At 42.1% G+C, this 14,402-nt stretch overlaps 4 protein-coding genes across 5 annotated transcripts in view; all 4 read right to left on the reverse strand.

Annotated features, from left to right (window-relative positions):
- LOC134224665 (somatostatin receptor type 2-like) overlaps positions 1–14,402 on the reverse strand; it is a 236,871-nt gene that overhangs the window by 22,158 nt on the left and 200,311 nt on the right. The gene's annotated exons all lie outside the window — the stretch shown is intronic.
- LOC134222503 (uncharacterized) lies at positions 4,031–8,466 on the reverse strand. Its single transcript, XM_062701651.1, has 3 exons — positions 7,961–8,466; positions 4,175–4,314; positions 4,031–4,101 (listed from the first exon to the last, which is right to left on the reverse strand). Exons 1-3 carry the CDS (start codon positions 8,464–8,466, stop codon positions 4,031–4,033), a joined length of 717 nt encoding a protein of 238 aa, XP_062557635.1.
- On the reverse strand, positions 10,167–11,105 carry LOC134222504 (uncharacterized). The gene has a single exon (XM_062701652.1). The coding sequence runs from the start codon at positions 11,103–11,105 to the stop codon at positions 10,167–10,169; it is 939 nt and encodes a 312-aa protein (XP_062557636.1).
- Positions 12,042–13,001, reverse strand: LOC134222505 (uncharacterized). Its single transcript, XM_062701653.1, has one exon. The coding sequence runs from the start codon at positions 12,999–13,001 to the stop codon at positions 12,042–12,044; it is 960 nt and encodes a 319-aa protein (XP_062557637.1).

The following is a 14,402-nucleotide window of genomic DNA, read 5'->3' on the forward strand; positions in this document are numbered from 1 at the left end:
CCGATTATGATTCAATAATTATTCAGGAAAATTAACAACGATAGAAGATATTCAAAAATTACAATAAAGAAGTTTTGTTGAAAATATAGCTGTAAGTGTAAGGCCCGAACTATTTTTCCCACAGAAGGGTTGATAAAATACTCAAGCGCTAATTTTGAAAAAGCGGTTATAAGTACACATAAAATTTATCCATGAATGTAAATAATCATAACAGGTGTATAATTTTTCTTTCAAATATTGCTAGTTATGTTAAATGGCATTATCGCTTCAAGGTTTTTAAACTTATTAAAAGTCGCCTATAGAGCCGGTCAATTGAAAAAAAAAATTACCAATACCACAAATCGCTGAGAAAACAAACACATGTGGCCCAGTAATGCGTAGGAGTCAAGCGGCTCGTTTTCAATTCCACAAATCAAAACATAAAATGAATGACTAAGAATGGCAGCAACCGGGAGAAACTCGCCATTCATTTGTGTGAAAATCTCAAAGAAAGCGGATCAATTAGCACCATGGACATTATTGTTTGGAAGCGTCCCGCAGATTGGGGTAGGATCGGAAAATGGAAAACAGATTTTTTGGTATTTTCGCTTGGCAGGCAGGGCAAACTCGTGCTGCGTGGAACCAAACATAATATAGACGGGTAGACTAATGTGTTAGGTACTCATAAATAAATACACAAAACGAGCTAGTGGGATGAGGGTCGATAATGCGAGCCAAGGAAACGGAGAAAGAATTACAGGAAGCGTCTACTCGTGTATCGAAGCCATATGAGCTTCTTCCACACTCGCAACGAAACGGAGTTTCGTTTATTTTTAAGGAGTGAATGTATCGATGAAAAGTGGGGGCAAATTGAAATTGATGGTTTAATTGAGTGTAAATGATTCGCTTCACAGCTTGTGTAATTCGTGCTGCCTCATTGGCGTCGACCGAATGGGATGTAAAAATGTTTTGAAGGAAATAAACTTGTGAATGGGGTCAGCCCACAAAGCGGAAGCTTGCCTTGAACATTGACGCTGAGATGTAGGAAACGGCTGATTTATTTGTTAAAGATACATTTGGTCATTATGTATGTTGTTTAATTTTATCAATTTGGTACATCAAACAACTCTACAGATTGTTCAGTAAAGCCATTTATTTTTTTTGAAATACAGTCAATGCTCTTCAAACTATGGCCTTTATGGCGTATGGTTAAAAGTTTGTAAGGAATATTAATTCCAAAAGTAATAGTGTAAAAAACTATATATTTTAGGAATATTTTAAAACCAATAATGCATATTTTAGTAGAACAGACAAACATACAGCTCTCATCAAGGTCTTCTTCGTCTTTATCGGCATTACATCCCCCACTGGGACATTGCCGCCTCGCAGCTTAGTGTTCATTCCAATTTACTATTTCTGCATTCGTATATCAAGAGGCTTACACGATGATACTGTTATGCCCAGGGAAGTAGAGACAATTTCCAATCCGAAAATTGTCTAGACCGGCACCGGGAATCGAACCCAGCCACCCTTAGCATGGTCTTGCTTTGTAGCCGTGCATCTTACAGCACGGCCAAGGAGGGCCATCAAGTTCAAACTTAAACAAATAACCCAACAAACGATTTAAGCTGGATAAACCTTTTTTTCAATTGACGAAAACAATTTTAGTTGAATAAGCACTCAATCAGCTTCCAATTTACAATGTTCTGAAAACTGAGATATGAATATGTACATTATGTGGAAGATTATGATTTGAAAAATGTATTGGAGTTAACTACTTTCCTTCGATGGAACGCCCTCAGTACGCTAAACTGGTGCTTTAACCAACTAAGGTACGAAGGACCTCTAAGGCTACTAAATGAGCCTACGGGCCGATGTCCACGTAGCGGTTTTTTACGCTGCGTGCACGCCACGTTCACGCAAAGTATCCAGCATCAAATGGAGTAATGCACACGTAAGCGTGTGCGCGACTACATTTGATGGTGGGTACCTTGCGTGGACGCGTCGTGCACGCAGCTTGAAAAAACGCTACGTGGGCATCGGCCCTAAGATTTCCAAATTAGGCGCATAGTCGAATCACTCACATGGGTTCGAGTCCCATTGAAGGAAAGTGGTTACCTCCAATACATTTTTCAAATCATAATTTTCCACATAAAGTACATATTCACATCTGAGTTTTTCAGAACATTGTATATTAATATCTATGCATATGCGGTATTTCGAAAAATTTCGTTTCAGGTGGTTCGAAACGAAATTCCGCAGAATTTGAGCATGGCGAAATCTGATTTCTTGATTTCGTTTCGTTTCGTAAATTTACAAAAAATTTCGCTAGAAAAAACAAGCTTCTAACGAAATTTAACGGAATTTCGCGGAATTTCGAAACAAATTTAAACTTGAACCATACTTTATATTATCAAAAAAATTTGGCTGCGCCGCTGAACAAAATCATAAAAAAACAGCTTTATGATTTTACATTTTTATGTTATACAGCTTTTTCTATTAACGCTTACTACATAATCCCATTATGAGTCGATACACACGTGTTTAGTTTTCTTCTATGAAACGTCTTTGGTGTTTTGTTAGAATTATCTAAAAGAAAACGAAAAGTATCTTTAACTATTCTATATTATGTTTTACAAAAGTGATCCGACTCAATATTTAAGACATCAGGCTTAGAGTGTAAATTTAATTGGATATAAATCAGATAAGTATAACTTTGTTAAGGCGGCAAAGTCGTGGCGTGGATTCCTAGGGCTAGGGTTTTAAGTGTTTAGCGCCTCTTTCTTATTAAAGGCCAATTTGTTCACCTCCGCTTAGGCCTCAAATCAGGTTTAAGCGCAAGAGTAAGCACCGCTTAAGAGTTAGGAAGGCCCTAAGGAAAACATAATGCAACGTTTTACGTTTTACGGGACGGGAGCTAGTCTAGAAAACGCAAACTGAAAAAAATCTTCCTTGCGAGCAGATTTTTTTTTAATCAGTGTGATATTGATCGTGTTGATGCTGGTCATGCTCGAGATGAGAGATGAAAGAAAATAATGTCTGCATCGAGGAGCACAAAATTATGTAGTGCAGAATCGATCGTGCTGTAGAAGTTTATTAAACGAAGCACAATGCTTAAGCGTCGGATTGATTTGAATCACGGTTTTCGTCTTCGGGTTTCCAAAATAACTTCGTTTAGTCGCTTACCAAGGGGACTTCACATGAATTACCTTTTCAACTAACCAACGATTTCTTTGGTAACCGATTTGGTAAAGCAGCTACTCAAATGTTATCAAATTCAAAAATGTGATGACTGTAAGGGCGTGACCAGCATTGTTATTGGTAATGAATTGGAAACTTCAAAACAAGAATAATAAGATTGTTTTATCCCAAGAAGATTATTCAATTGGTAAGCTCTGCATATTCGCTGTTTCCCGGCCAATCATGATTAGCAAATGTAATGTGTACAATAAATCATTTTTACTGTTTGCACAATATGTAAGGAACATTGCGGAGTCGTAGGCTGTTTGCATGCCTCGACACATATACAAGGACAACTACACAACAATTTCTATATTTTCACATACTTACTGATGCAAAACTGAACTGATAAAAAAAATGATCATATTGAAAGAGAGAATCACTTTTCATGCGATTTTCTTTTTCACTCGAATTTTGGGAACTCCTCGATTTATTCAGACATATTTTTTTCTACGCGGTTTTTTTACGTTGTTTTAATTTACGCGGTTCATATCCTCCGCATAAAAACCAACTGCAGTGTGTTACGATATTTATGTACGATAATATTTACTATTGAAAACTTGCTAACCGTTTAGCAATCAGTTTCGATGAATCAGTAAATCTCGTAAGTGCATCGCAAGCTTCTGCTTCCTTAGCACTACATTTCAATTGGAACTTGGCCTGCTTTTCAACTTAGTAATCTATTAGCATTTCTTTAGCTATTGAATGATTTTTATGCCTGCCACTGCTTTAGTATGTATTTTGTGTGGCAAATTGTACACTGGATACACTATGCCCAGGGTGTCGAGAATGTTTCCCACCCGAAAACATCCTAGATCGGATCGAGAATCGATCTAGCCATCTCCCGATTCTGCGCCATTGTTCGCAAGGCTAACTGGAGACCTAAAGCCAGCAGAAACGTCAAATTAATGCAACTTACAGAGCTTTTAGCTGCAGTTCGTTTCTGATAACTTACACGCGCGTTTTCTCTCGAAAACTTGGTGGCGTTTGACGACAGGTTCTCGCTTACGATCATTGATGCCAGTAGAGGGGCTCGTAATCTTCTTCGCTGCTGCAGTGGAAGTGTTCTGAGAAACTTGCTTCGGCTCGTTTTTCCTGATTTTTTGGTGTTTATCGGTGTAAACTGTCAAACTTTTTGCCGCGTCTACTCTGACTTCCTCCATAGGATGACCACCAAACGCCGTTGACAGCCCAGTTTTCACGATGGGATTTTCTGTAATGAACCACCGGGGATTTATACTGACTTAGTGGCGGATGCTTAGTCTCTGTTCAGTTTGCGTCGGTGATGGTTGCAGCACTACACTTTCAGCCAGGGTTATGCTGAATCATTCTTGTAATTATTGGAATCATCATTTGACAACTTCTCAGACGATAACTTTTCAAATTTTGGAATCGATTGATAATAAACACAAAATTATCATTTTAATGTGTTAGGTTTACATACCAATTTAATGTCTACAATGTAGTTCAATCGGATGTTTGGCATTGTGTTTGGTGTTATGTAGGAAAATAAGTTCAAAAGTAGCATTTACCAATTCTACCATCGATTCGAAGAGATACAATTATTGAACGATTCTTACTCTCTAGCAAATATTTATCAATTAATAATTTAGTCCGAAAGCCATTTGGCCGAATGCCACTAGGGTCATTGGGTCATTTGGCCGAAAGGGTCGTTTGACCGAAAGGGTCGTTCGGCCGAAAGGATCGTTTGTCCGAAAGGGTCGTTCGGACGAATGGGTCATTTGGCCGAATATGTCATTCAGCCGAATAGGACATATGGCCGAATAGGTCATTTAGCCGATTAATTTATTGAAAAGTGAGAAAAGTGGTGACGTCTCACTACTCACTTCGTGTTTCTCACTTTTGACAGCGAGAAGTGAGAAATGAGGAAAGAGAAGTGAGATGTCTCACTACTCACTTCGCACTACTCGCTTTTCACAGATAGAAGTGAGAAATGAGGAAAGAGAAGTGAGACGTCTCAGTTCGCACTCCTCATTTATCACTTCTCACTTTTTATAGCGAAAAGTGATAAATGAGGAGTGAGAAGTAAGACGTCTCACTTCTCACTCCTCATTTCTCACTTCTTATTGTGAAAAGGTAATAATGCGGAGTGAATAGTGAGACGTCTTATTACTCACTTCGCGCTTCTCACTTTTAAAAGTCTCACTTCTCACTCCTCATTTCTCACTGTTAAAAAAGAAAAGCGCAAAGTGAATAGTGAGACGTCTCTCTTCTCATTCTAAATTTCTCACTTTTCAATAATCTATTCGGCTAAATGACCTATTCAGCCAAATGTCTTATTCGGCCGAATGACCCTTTCGGCCAAGCGACCCTTTCGGCCAAATGACCCTTTCGGTCAAATGATCCTTTCGGCCAAACGACTCTTTCGGCCAAATGATCCTTTCGGCCAAACGACCCTTTCGACCAAACGACCCTTTTGGCCAAACGACCTTTTCGGCCAAACGAGCTTTTCGCCCAAATGATCCTTTCGGCTAAATGACCCTTTCGGCCAAATGACCCATTCGGCCAAATGACCCATTCGACCAAATTACCCTTTCGGCCAAATGACTCTTTCGGGCTTATGGCCCTTTTCGGCCAAATGACCCATTCGGCCAAACGACCCTTTCGGCCAAACGAACCTTTCTGCCAAATGACCCTTTCGACCAAATGACTTCCGGCCAGATGGGTTTCGGCCTAATGGCTTGTTCGGCCTAGTGGCATTCAGCCAAATGGCTTTCGGCCGAATGGGTTTTGGTCAAATGATCTTTCCCCACGTAGTTCAACGTTTCCTTTGCGTACAACCTGATAGGGCTGCACTTTTCAGTTTTTCCTCAAAAAAAATCATTTTCTCCTAATGTAAATGAGTTTATAACCATGTAAGCCTTGAAATATAGTGCTAATTAGGTAGACAAAGCATGCAAAATTTAAACAGAATCGATCGGCAACCACCAACATTATTGCACTTTTTCTTGAAGGACCGTTTCATCCCACTTCCCCACCATGAAAAAAATCTGAAAATTTGAAAAATGTCTTCTTCTACATAAATGAACAAATCCTGAAAATTTCAAACAAATCTGGGAACATTGTTTCAACGTCCTTCGGAAAAAGGGTAGCGCTTCTCGTGAACTGGCTCCTAAACATTGCAGATGCTGCTACCAAACGAAATAATGGGCTTAGTTTCAACAACAAAAGTCAGTGGAACGACGAAGAGACCGAAACAATGATGTGGCGGTCAATAATAACGATCGAAACCAAAAACATGAAAGTGCTGATAGCACTTGAAGATCGAGAAAAGTTAGTTATTATATTATCGGCTATAATAGTTGAATATAAATTACGTTTCATATTATGAATTGGAATTTAGTATAATTCGATTAAAAATTAGCATTACAAAAGTTTTATTAACTAGATAAAGCCACATATTCTGTATATTATAAATAAAAATAGTAGGGCTGAATTGGCCAAATTGCAATAGTACAGTTGATAGATTCCACATGTGAGTATGTGCATTCTAAAAACTAAAACTTATCCTTGACTCATAATGTAAGTTTATATTTAACTTAAATAATAAGGATAATACGGTAGTACGTCAGGTCGGAAGATCGATTCCTAAGGCGCATGTTTCGGGCAATACTCGTTAACTAAAAAATGGAAGTGTTATTACCTATACAAAAATATAATTACAGTTTTGACCCAGTCAATGTTTTTTTTTGTTCAAGAATCGGATTCAAGTCTTCTACAGGGTTTCAGGAATCGTCTCTGTTGGGCTCTGAACCGATTCACCTTCGATGTTAATGGATTTGATTCCTCAGAGCCAACATTGAGCAGAGACTATGGCGAAGACTGCGAGCAACGACCGGCACTAAATTGCACTATTCGCCTATTCTGGCGTATCCTAGCCTCGGCGTATGATTCAGGTTCTTCCACGAATTGAATAACACATATGATTGAGTGAGACACTACATCACTAGTAAACACAATATTTATTCCGGACTTAAGAATTTTACTGCACTACATATACTTAGAATTAATACAAATTCAACGCGCGTTGCGGCCTGGCCGCGGCAATGTGCTATACCCGACGACCGATAGGAAACTAAACTCTCCAGACAATTCTCTCCTCTATTATCTTGGTACCTATCTATCTGGTCAGTTGGGTTGACCTAATCAAGGATCTCTTCTCACATCATCTCTCACTACAATCTCTTTTCACATATACCTAATGCTATTCCCTTCATTATTATATAAGCCCAAACCAGTGTCAGCGTAGCTGATGATGATCGTAGAGGATTTAGGTGTTTGAGAACAATGAACCAGACGTAAACAAACTGCAGGCTGGACATCGCTGCGCTGACCGTTCGCCGGTAACAATTCAGGGTTGTAGTTGGGTGGGTATTTCGATCCAACATTCTCACCCACCCTGAAATTTCCAATTTCTGAAATGAGAACAAAATACTTCCTCTTCGAATGATCGTGGCGACATCAAAGATTGTTAGCCGACGTTGGTTGTTCCTCAACTTGATTAGTGACATCCGTGTTCTGCAGATTTGGAAGAAGACAAACTCCTTCCACCGGCCGTTTTAACAAACCCTCCTTCGTCCTCAAAGTTACAACACGAACGACATCATCGAGGCCTGGATGAATCTCCACGATTCGCCCCATCTTCCATCTCATTGGCGGCAAGTTTTTGTCACATATTACCACCAGCTTACCAATCTCGACTGCTGCTACCGGACCTAACCTTTTCGTTCGCCCTTGCAGCTGGCACAGGTACTCTCTGCGCCATCGTTCCCAAAACTGGTGAAGCTTCTGCTGTAACCTTTGGAAAAGATCCAGTCTGTTTGTTGGTATAGCCTTCCAGTCAGGCTCAGGCAGATCTTGCAGTGACGACCCTATCAGGAAATGGCCAGGTGTTAAAGGTTCCAGGTCGTTGGGGTCATCGGATAGAGGTGTGATCGGCCGAGAATTAAGACATGCCTCAACTTGAGCCAACAAAGTTTGGAAATCTTCTGGGGACATTGCATCTTCTCCGACGACTCTCAAAAGGTGATATTTTGCAGACTTAACAGCTGCTTCCCATAGTCCGCCAAAATGGGGAGCCCTTGGCGGACTAAAATGCCATCGGATGCCTTCATTCGTGCAATAGTTAGCCACTGCAGCTTGGTGTTGGGTATCGTTGATTAGATTCAATAAATCCTTCAGTTTGTTCTTTGTCCCGACAAAGTTAGTGCCATTGTCACTAAACATATCTGTACATCTGCCTCTTCTACTAATGAACCGCCGCAGAGCTAGAATAAATCGATCGGTAGATAAGTCCGAGACAAGCTCTAGATGTACTGCCTTTGTCGCCATACATATAAATACAGCAACGTAGTTTTTTAGTGAAACACGTCGAGGACCGGGCCGCACATAGACTGGGCCAAAATAATCTACACCCGTCTTAGCAAATGGTCTAGATACGGTGACTCTAGATGGAGGCAAATCGCCCGTAAACTGTTTCACCGGAGTCGGTTTCGCTCTAAAGCACTTCAAGCAGTGGTGAACGACATGGCGAGCTATACTTTTTCCTCCTAAAGGACAGAACCTTAACCGAACAGTGCTAAGTAGTAACTGAGGCCCTGCGTGCAACAAAATCCGATGGTAATGTTCCATAACCAGTTTTGTAAAATGATGATGTGCTTGTAAGACTAATGGATGCTTAGTTCTCTCTGTTTCGTTGGAATGTTCGAGTCTGCCTCCGACATATATGAGCTGATCGTTGGATATATATGGGTTAAACCACCTTAGGGGTGATTTTCTAGAGACCAGTTGTTGATGTGCTAATGAAATGCACTCGTCAGGAAAGGATTCGTGCTGAATCAACCGGATGACCATCTTTTCTGCTTCGCGCAGCTCTGAACAGGTAATGAGTCCATCGGGTTGTTCAATGGAACGGTCTTGCAGTTGCTTAATCAACCGCTTCCAGACTGCTGTACATCTAATGAGGCTTGTATAATCGGAGAACCTGCTTACATACGTTTCGCTGAAGCTTAATATTGTAGATGTTGTTGCTGCCATTGTTGTTGTACGTCTTTCGATTTGCTGATCGTCTTCATCTGTTGACAGTAACACCACAGGCCATCTGCTCTCGTTCTCCACTAACCAGCTTGGACCATTCCACCAAAAGTCGTTTCAAATCAGTTCGTCTGGAGACAACCCTCTTGATATTAAATCCGCAGGATTCTGTAAACCCGCAACATGGCGCCACTGAAAACCTTCTGTGATTGTTTGGATCCTGGCAACCCTATTTGCGATAAACAATGTCCAAGTGAGAGGAGGAGCTTGAAGCCAACGCAGCACACAGGTTGAGTCCGTCCAGAAGTAAGCTGTAACTTCAAACTTGATCGACTGTTGGACCTTTTCAAATAACTGTGCAGTGAGTAGAGCTCCACAGAGTTCCAACCGGGGTATAGTATGACATCTTAATGGCGCCACCTTTGATTTAGATGCTAGAAGATGAATAATGGTTGTTCCTCCAGTATCCTGACTACGTAAATAGATGCATCCCCCATAAGCACGTTGAGAAGCGTCCGAAAAACAGTGCAGTTGTAGAGAAACTGGCTTTGAAATCATAGCACAACGGCTGATGCGAATTTGGTTCAATACTGGTAGTAGCTCGTGAAATCTACGCCAACGCTCACCCACCGTTGTTGGTACTGGATCATCCCAATCAAGAATACGCCCATCCTTGCTCCTCCATGCCCATAGTTCTTGGAGAAATATCTTTGCCTTCGTGATCGCAGGTCCTAGCAAACCTGAAGGGTCGAATAGACTTGCTACTGATGCTAGAATTTTCCTCTTGGTGATTAATTCGTTGACGTCCAATAGTGGAATGTTGAACTGGTACCGAAACTCATCTGTTGATGGCACCCATGTGATTCCCAGCGTTTTGACTGAGGGATCTGGATCTAATTCAATCCCAGTTGAGCTAGGAATTGCAGCTGGAATTGAAGTTCTTGTTGAGAAATGCCTTGCAATGTCGCTTCTTCGTTTGAAGCCCACTTTCGTAGGTGGAATCCTCCGCGTTGTAGCATCTCCACGAGCTGTGTTCGCAGATCTGTCGCCTCTTCAATAGTATCAGCGCCTGTAATTACGTCATCCATATATGTATCTTCGAGAATAGCCTTCGCTGCGAATGGAAAACGTTGTCCCTCATCCGCCACCAGCTGATGCAACGTTCTTGTGGCCAAAAACGGTGCTGATTTTGTTCCGTACGTCACTGTGTCAAGTTCGTACGTCACAACATTCTGGGAAGAATGCTGTCGCCATAGTATACACTGCAGGTGCCTGTCTTCTGGTAAAACGTTGATTTGCCTAAACATTTTTTCGATGTCAGACACCAGCATAACTTGCCTTGTTCTGCAGCGTACAATGATAGATCGTAGGTCTTCTTGTATAACGGGCCCAACATGCAAGGTATCGTTCAGTGATATCCCTGTAGACGTCTTACAAGATGCGTCGAATACGACTCGAAGTTTTGTGGTGGTACTTTCCTCCTTTACCACCGGATGGTGCGGTAAATAGCATCGTTTTACCGCATCGTGAGAATCGTCTACTCGGTGCATGTGCCCTAATGCCAGATATTCATCCATGAATGCTGTATACTGCTCCCGTAATCTGGCATCCTTTGCCAGTCGTCGCTCTGTACCTTGGAGACGTCGAAGTGCGATGTCACGAGACTCGCCTAATTTTTTGATTTCGTCTCCATCCTTCAAAAGGGATACAGTATATCGACCGTTTGTGTCACGTTGAACTGTGTTCATATAAAGATGTTCACAACGGGCTTGATCTGGAGAATATGCTTTTGGTGACTCGATTTCCTCGCAGGACCAAAATCGAGCCACCATCTCTTGCAATTCCTTGGACGCCGATGCGTGGCATGTGATTGGCGCTCTATTTGATGATGAATTTCCTCCGCAAATTATCCGAATACTGATTCGGTCAAAATTGGTAACTGATTTCCTAACGATAACTGCCGGCCCGTCTCGAAAAATTCAAAAAATGCTTCGACACCGAGTACCAAGTCTACAGTCCGTGATATGAAGAATGTAGGGTCGGCAAGTTCAATTCCGTCTGGAATGTTCCATCCTGTAGGATCAATCGATGAAGTGGGTAGATTTGCGGTCACCTTCCGAAGAATCAAGAAGCTAAGTTGACGAGAGTAGTTGGAAACTCTGGATCGGACCACCGTTCGGATTCGCTGTTTAGCCTTAGCTGCTGACTGTCCGATTCCCAGAACAGAAACGTTGACCGTCTCCCTATTTACCTTCAGGCGTTGACTGATTTGTTCGGTGAGAAAGTTACACTCCGATCCTGAGTCTAAAAGAGCTCTCGCAGGGAACTGATTACCGCAGTCATCTTCGATTATCACCACAGCAGTAGCTAACAGTGCCTGAGAAGAGTAACAACGAGCCGTGTTGGACACAGTGGCTTCGGAGATCGCCATGTTGACCATCTGAGAATGATTTGATGATGTGCCTTGTGGTAGATTGGCAGGAAGATTACTGGTATTTGTAGAAGTGTTCGCCGTCCCATTGCCGTCTCTTTCGGGTTTAAAGCAAACTAGTGTGTGATGGCGCCCTCTGCATTTCCGGCACGAGAATTTTGAACGACAATCCTTTGCTTGATGACCTTGTTTGAGGCAATTACGGCAGAGGCCATGAGCACGTAACAATGCCTCCTTATCAGATGACGTCATTTTTTGGAATACTGGGCACTGAAAGAGAAAATGGTCCGCCGAGCAGCTTACGCAACCTTTACTGGACTCCTGAACAGTGTTAAAACTAGTTTTCACTGCGGTTGCTTTTGGTTTCTGCGTTGACGTTGAAACTGCATGCCTTTGCATCCCCTGTATCCACTTGTCGTGGTGGTAATGCTTCCAGTACTCCGATGCGTCGCTGAAGAAACCCAGTCAGATCCTTAAGTGTCTCTTGGTCCTTGCTCGATGAAAATTCCTCCCAACCTCGCCTTGTTGTAGGATCCAGACGCGAAATTAGCAGGTTGATCAGAAGAAGATCCTTATAATCTCCTGGTTGAATTATCTGATCGAGTGTTTGCACAGCCCTCTGGAAACTGTCGACGAGTCTGTGTAAATCAGCAACTGACTCCCTAGCAAGAACAGGTAGATCGAAAAGAATCTGCACCTGCCGTTTTTTCAGCTGTTTGCTATTGCTGTACCGCTCAACTAACAGGTTCCAGGCAACCTGGTAATTGGTCTTAGTAATTTGGATCGGATCTATTAAGCCCTTTGGTTCACCCTGGAGACAACCCTTCAAATAATGAAATTTTTCTATTTCAGGCAAATCTGTTCTCCAGTGAATTAGTGAGGTGAACAGATCGCGAAAACTGAGCCATTCATTAATGTCTCCATTGAAAACCTGTAACCTAATCTGCGGTAAGCGAGCGTGATCTAAACTACCCCCTATCGACGATTCTCCAGCATGAAATGACCGATCTAATATAGGTGTAGGCTCCTGTAGTTGCTTCAACTGATCCATGAGGAAGGCCTTCATCTTGTAGAAGCGCACGCTGAAATCCTTCCTTCTGCTATCAATGGGGTATTTTTCTTCGCTGTAGCTGGAGTGTGACTTCACTTCGATAATAGTGTTCTCTATCTTCTCCCTCAGTACGTCTAATCGATCTATCCGGATGGACATGTCGAAAGCTACGGCGTCGGCTGGAACGTCTTCCATGAATTCCCAAATGTCGTTGAAAGAACTTTGGTACTCTCCCAACTTGGTCATCAGCACCTTCAGCGAAGTCGTCTCAGAGCGATTGTTTGAAAATACACAAAAAATGCAATGTAGACCTCCGCGGTAGATCCTTGCTTCGACAGGGCATATACTGTCGTGTGTAATTTACCTGGCAGGAAAACCACTTGCACTTGCCCCGTGCAAGAAGTATCCTATCCTCGCAGCACTCAATCGATCCACGTTCACAAGCAACTCGGTCACACGCTTCGAAATTAGCACACGTCACACCAAAGGGGAAGGGTAAGGATTATGTAGCATCAAACAGACCTAGCTTCGACTGGACATATACTGTAGCCTCACCTGGAGAAACTAAGAGATGCGCAAGCCAACATTTCCATCAAGTCCAATATTGAAAATAAAATAAATCCTCGGCTACCATAAAACTTGTTAACGATCAAGTTCCGCAGCAAATACAAACACGCTCCAACTCAGTCCAGTTTAGGGTGCACACAACCAATCGAAGAGGAATGATTTAATTTAACAAGTGTATATCTGAGCCCTTGCTTCGTGACACATACTGCTAATTATAGTTTACCTGGCTAGAAACTTGTTGCGCTGCCTCCTCGATGTGTGTGATCCGCGTAATGTTAGTTGTAATGCTCCAAATGATCCACTAGGCGTTATGTCCACAGCAATCTCGAGTGGTTAAGTAGATGGCGACTCTCCGTCGTCGTTCGATGAGTTTCCAAAACGGTCGAAGGGTTGAATGATGATATTAGTATCGATACGAAATTGGCTTCGGCCGTGACATATACTGAGTTCAAGATAGCTTACCTGTGAAAACAGGAAGTCGTGCAGACTCAGTATAATTCGCTACAATATTCCGTGCGTCCGATGTCGATCCCAAGCCTGGTTAAGTAGATGGCGACTCTCCGTCGTCGTTCGATGAGTTTCCAGAACGGTCGAATTGTTGAAATGGTGATATTAGTACCGATACGAAATTGGCTTCGGCCGTGACATATACTGAGTTCAAGATAGCTTACCTGTGAAAACAGGAAGTCGTGCAGACTCAATATAATTCGCTACGATCTTCCGTACGTCCGATGTCGATCCCAAGCCTTTTTAGCTAACAATCGTCGACATAGTCCAAGCCGTCTAGTGTAGTCTCAATAGCGTATAGGCGTATGGCGTATATAACCGTTCCGTATTTCCAGTGTTCCGCGATGGCAGCAGGGTAATTGTATTTGCAGACAATAGTGCACAATGCAATCTTTGGCGGTTTCCAGAAGCTTGGCTTCGATGCTAGCTTCGATTCTTCGTTCTAAGTCTTCAAATGACTACCGGAATCCTATCCGGTTCGAAAGGACCATATGTTGGGCTCTGAACCGATTCACCTTCGATGTTAATGGATTTGATTCCTCAGAGCCAACATTGAGCAGAGACTATGGCGAA

This window comes from Armigeres subalbatus, chromosome 3 (genome assembly GCF_024139115.2).
Source record: "Armigeres subalbatus isolate Guangzhou_Male chromosome 3, GZ_Asu_2, whole genome shotgun sequence".
Taxonomy (NCBI): Eukaryota; Metazoa; Arthropoda; class Insecta; order Diptera; family Culicidae; genus Armigeres; species Armigeres subalbatus.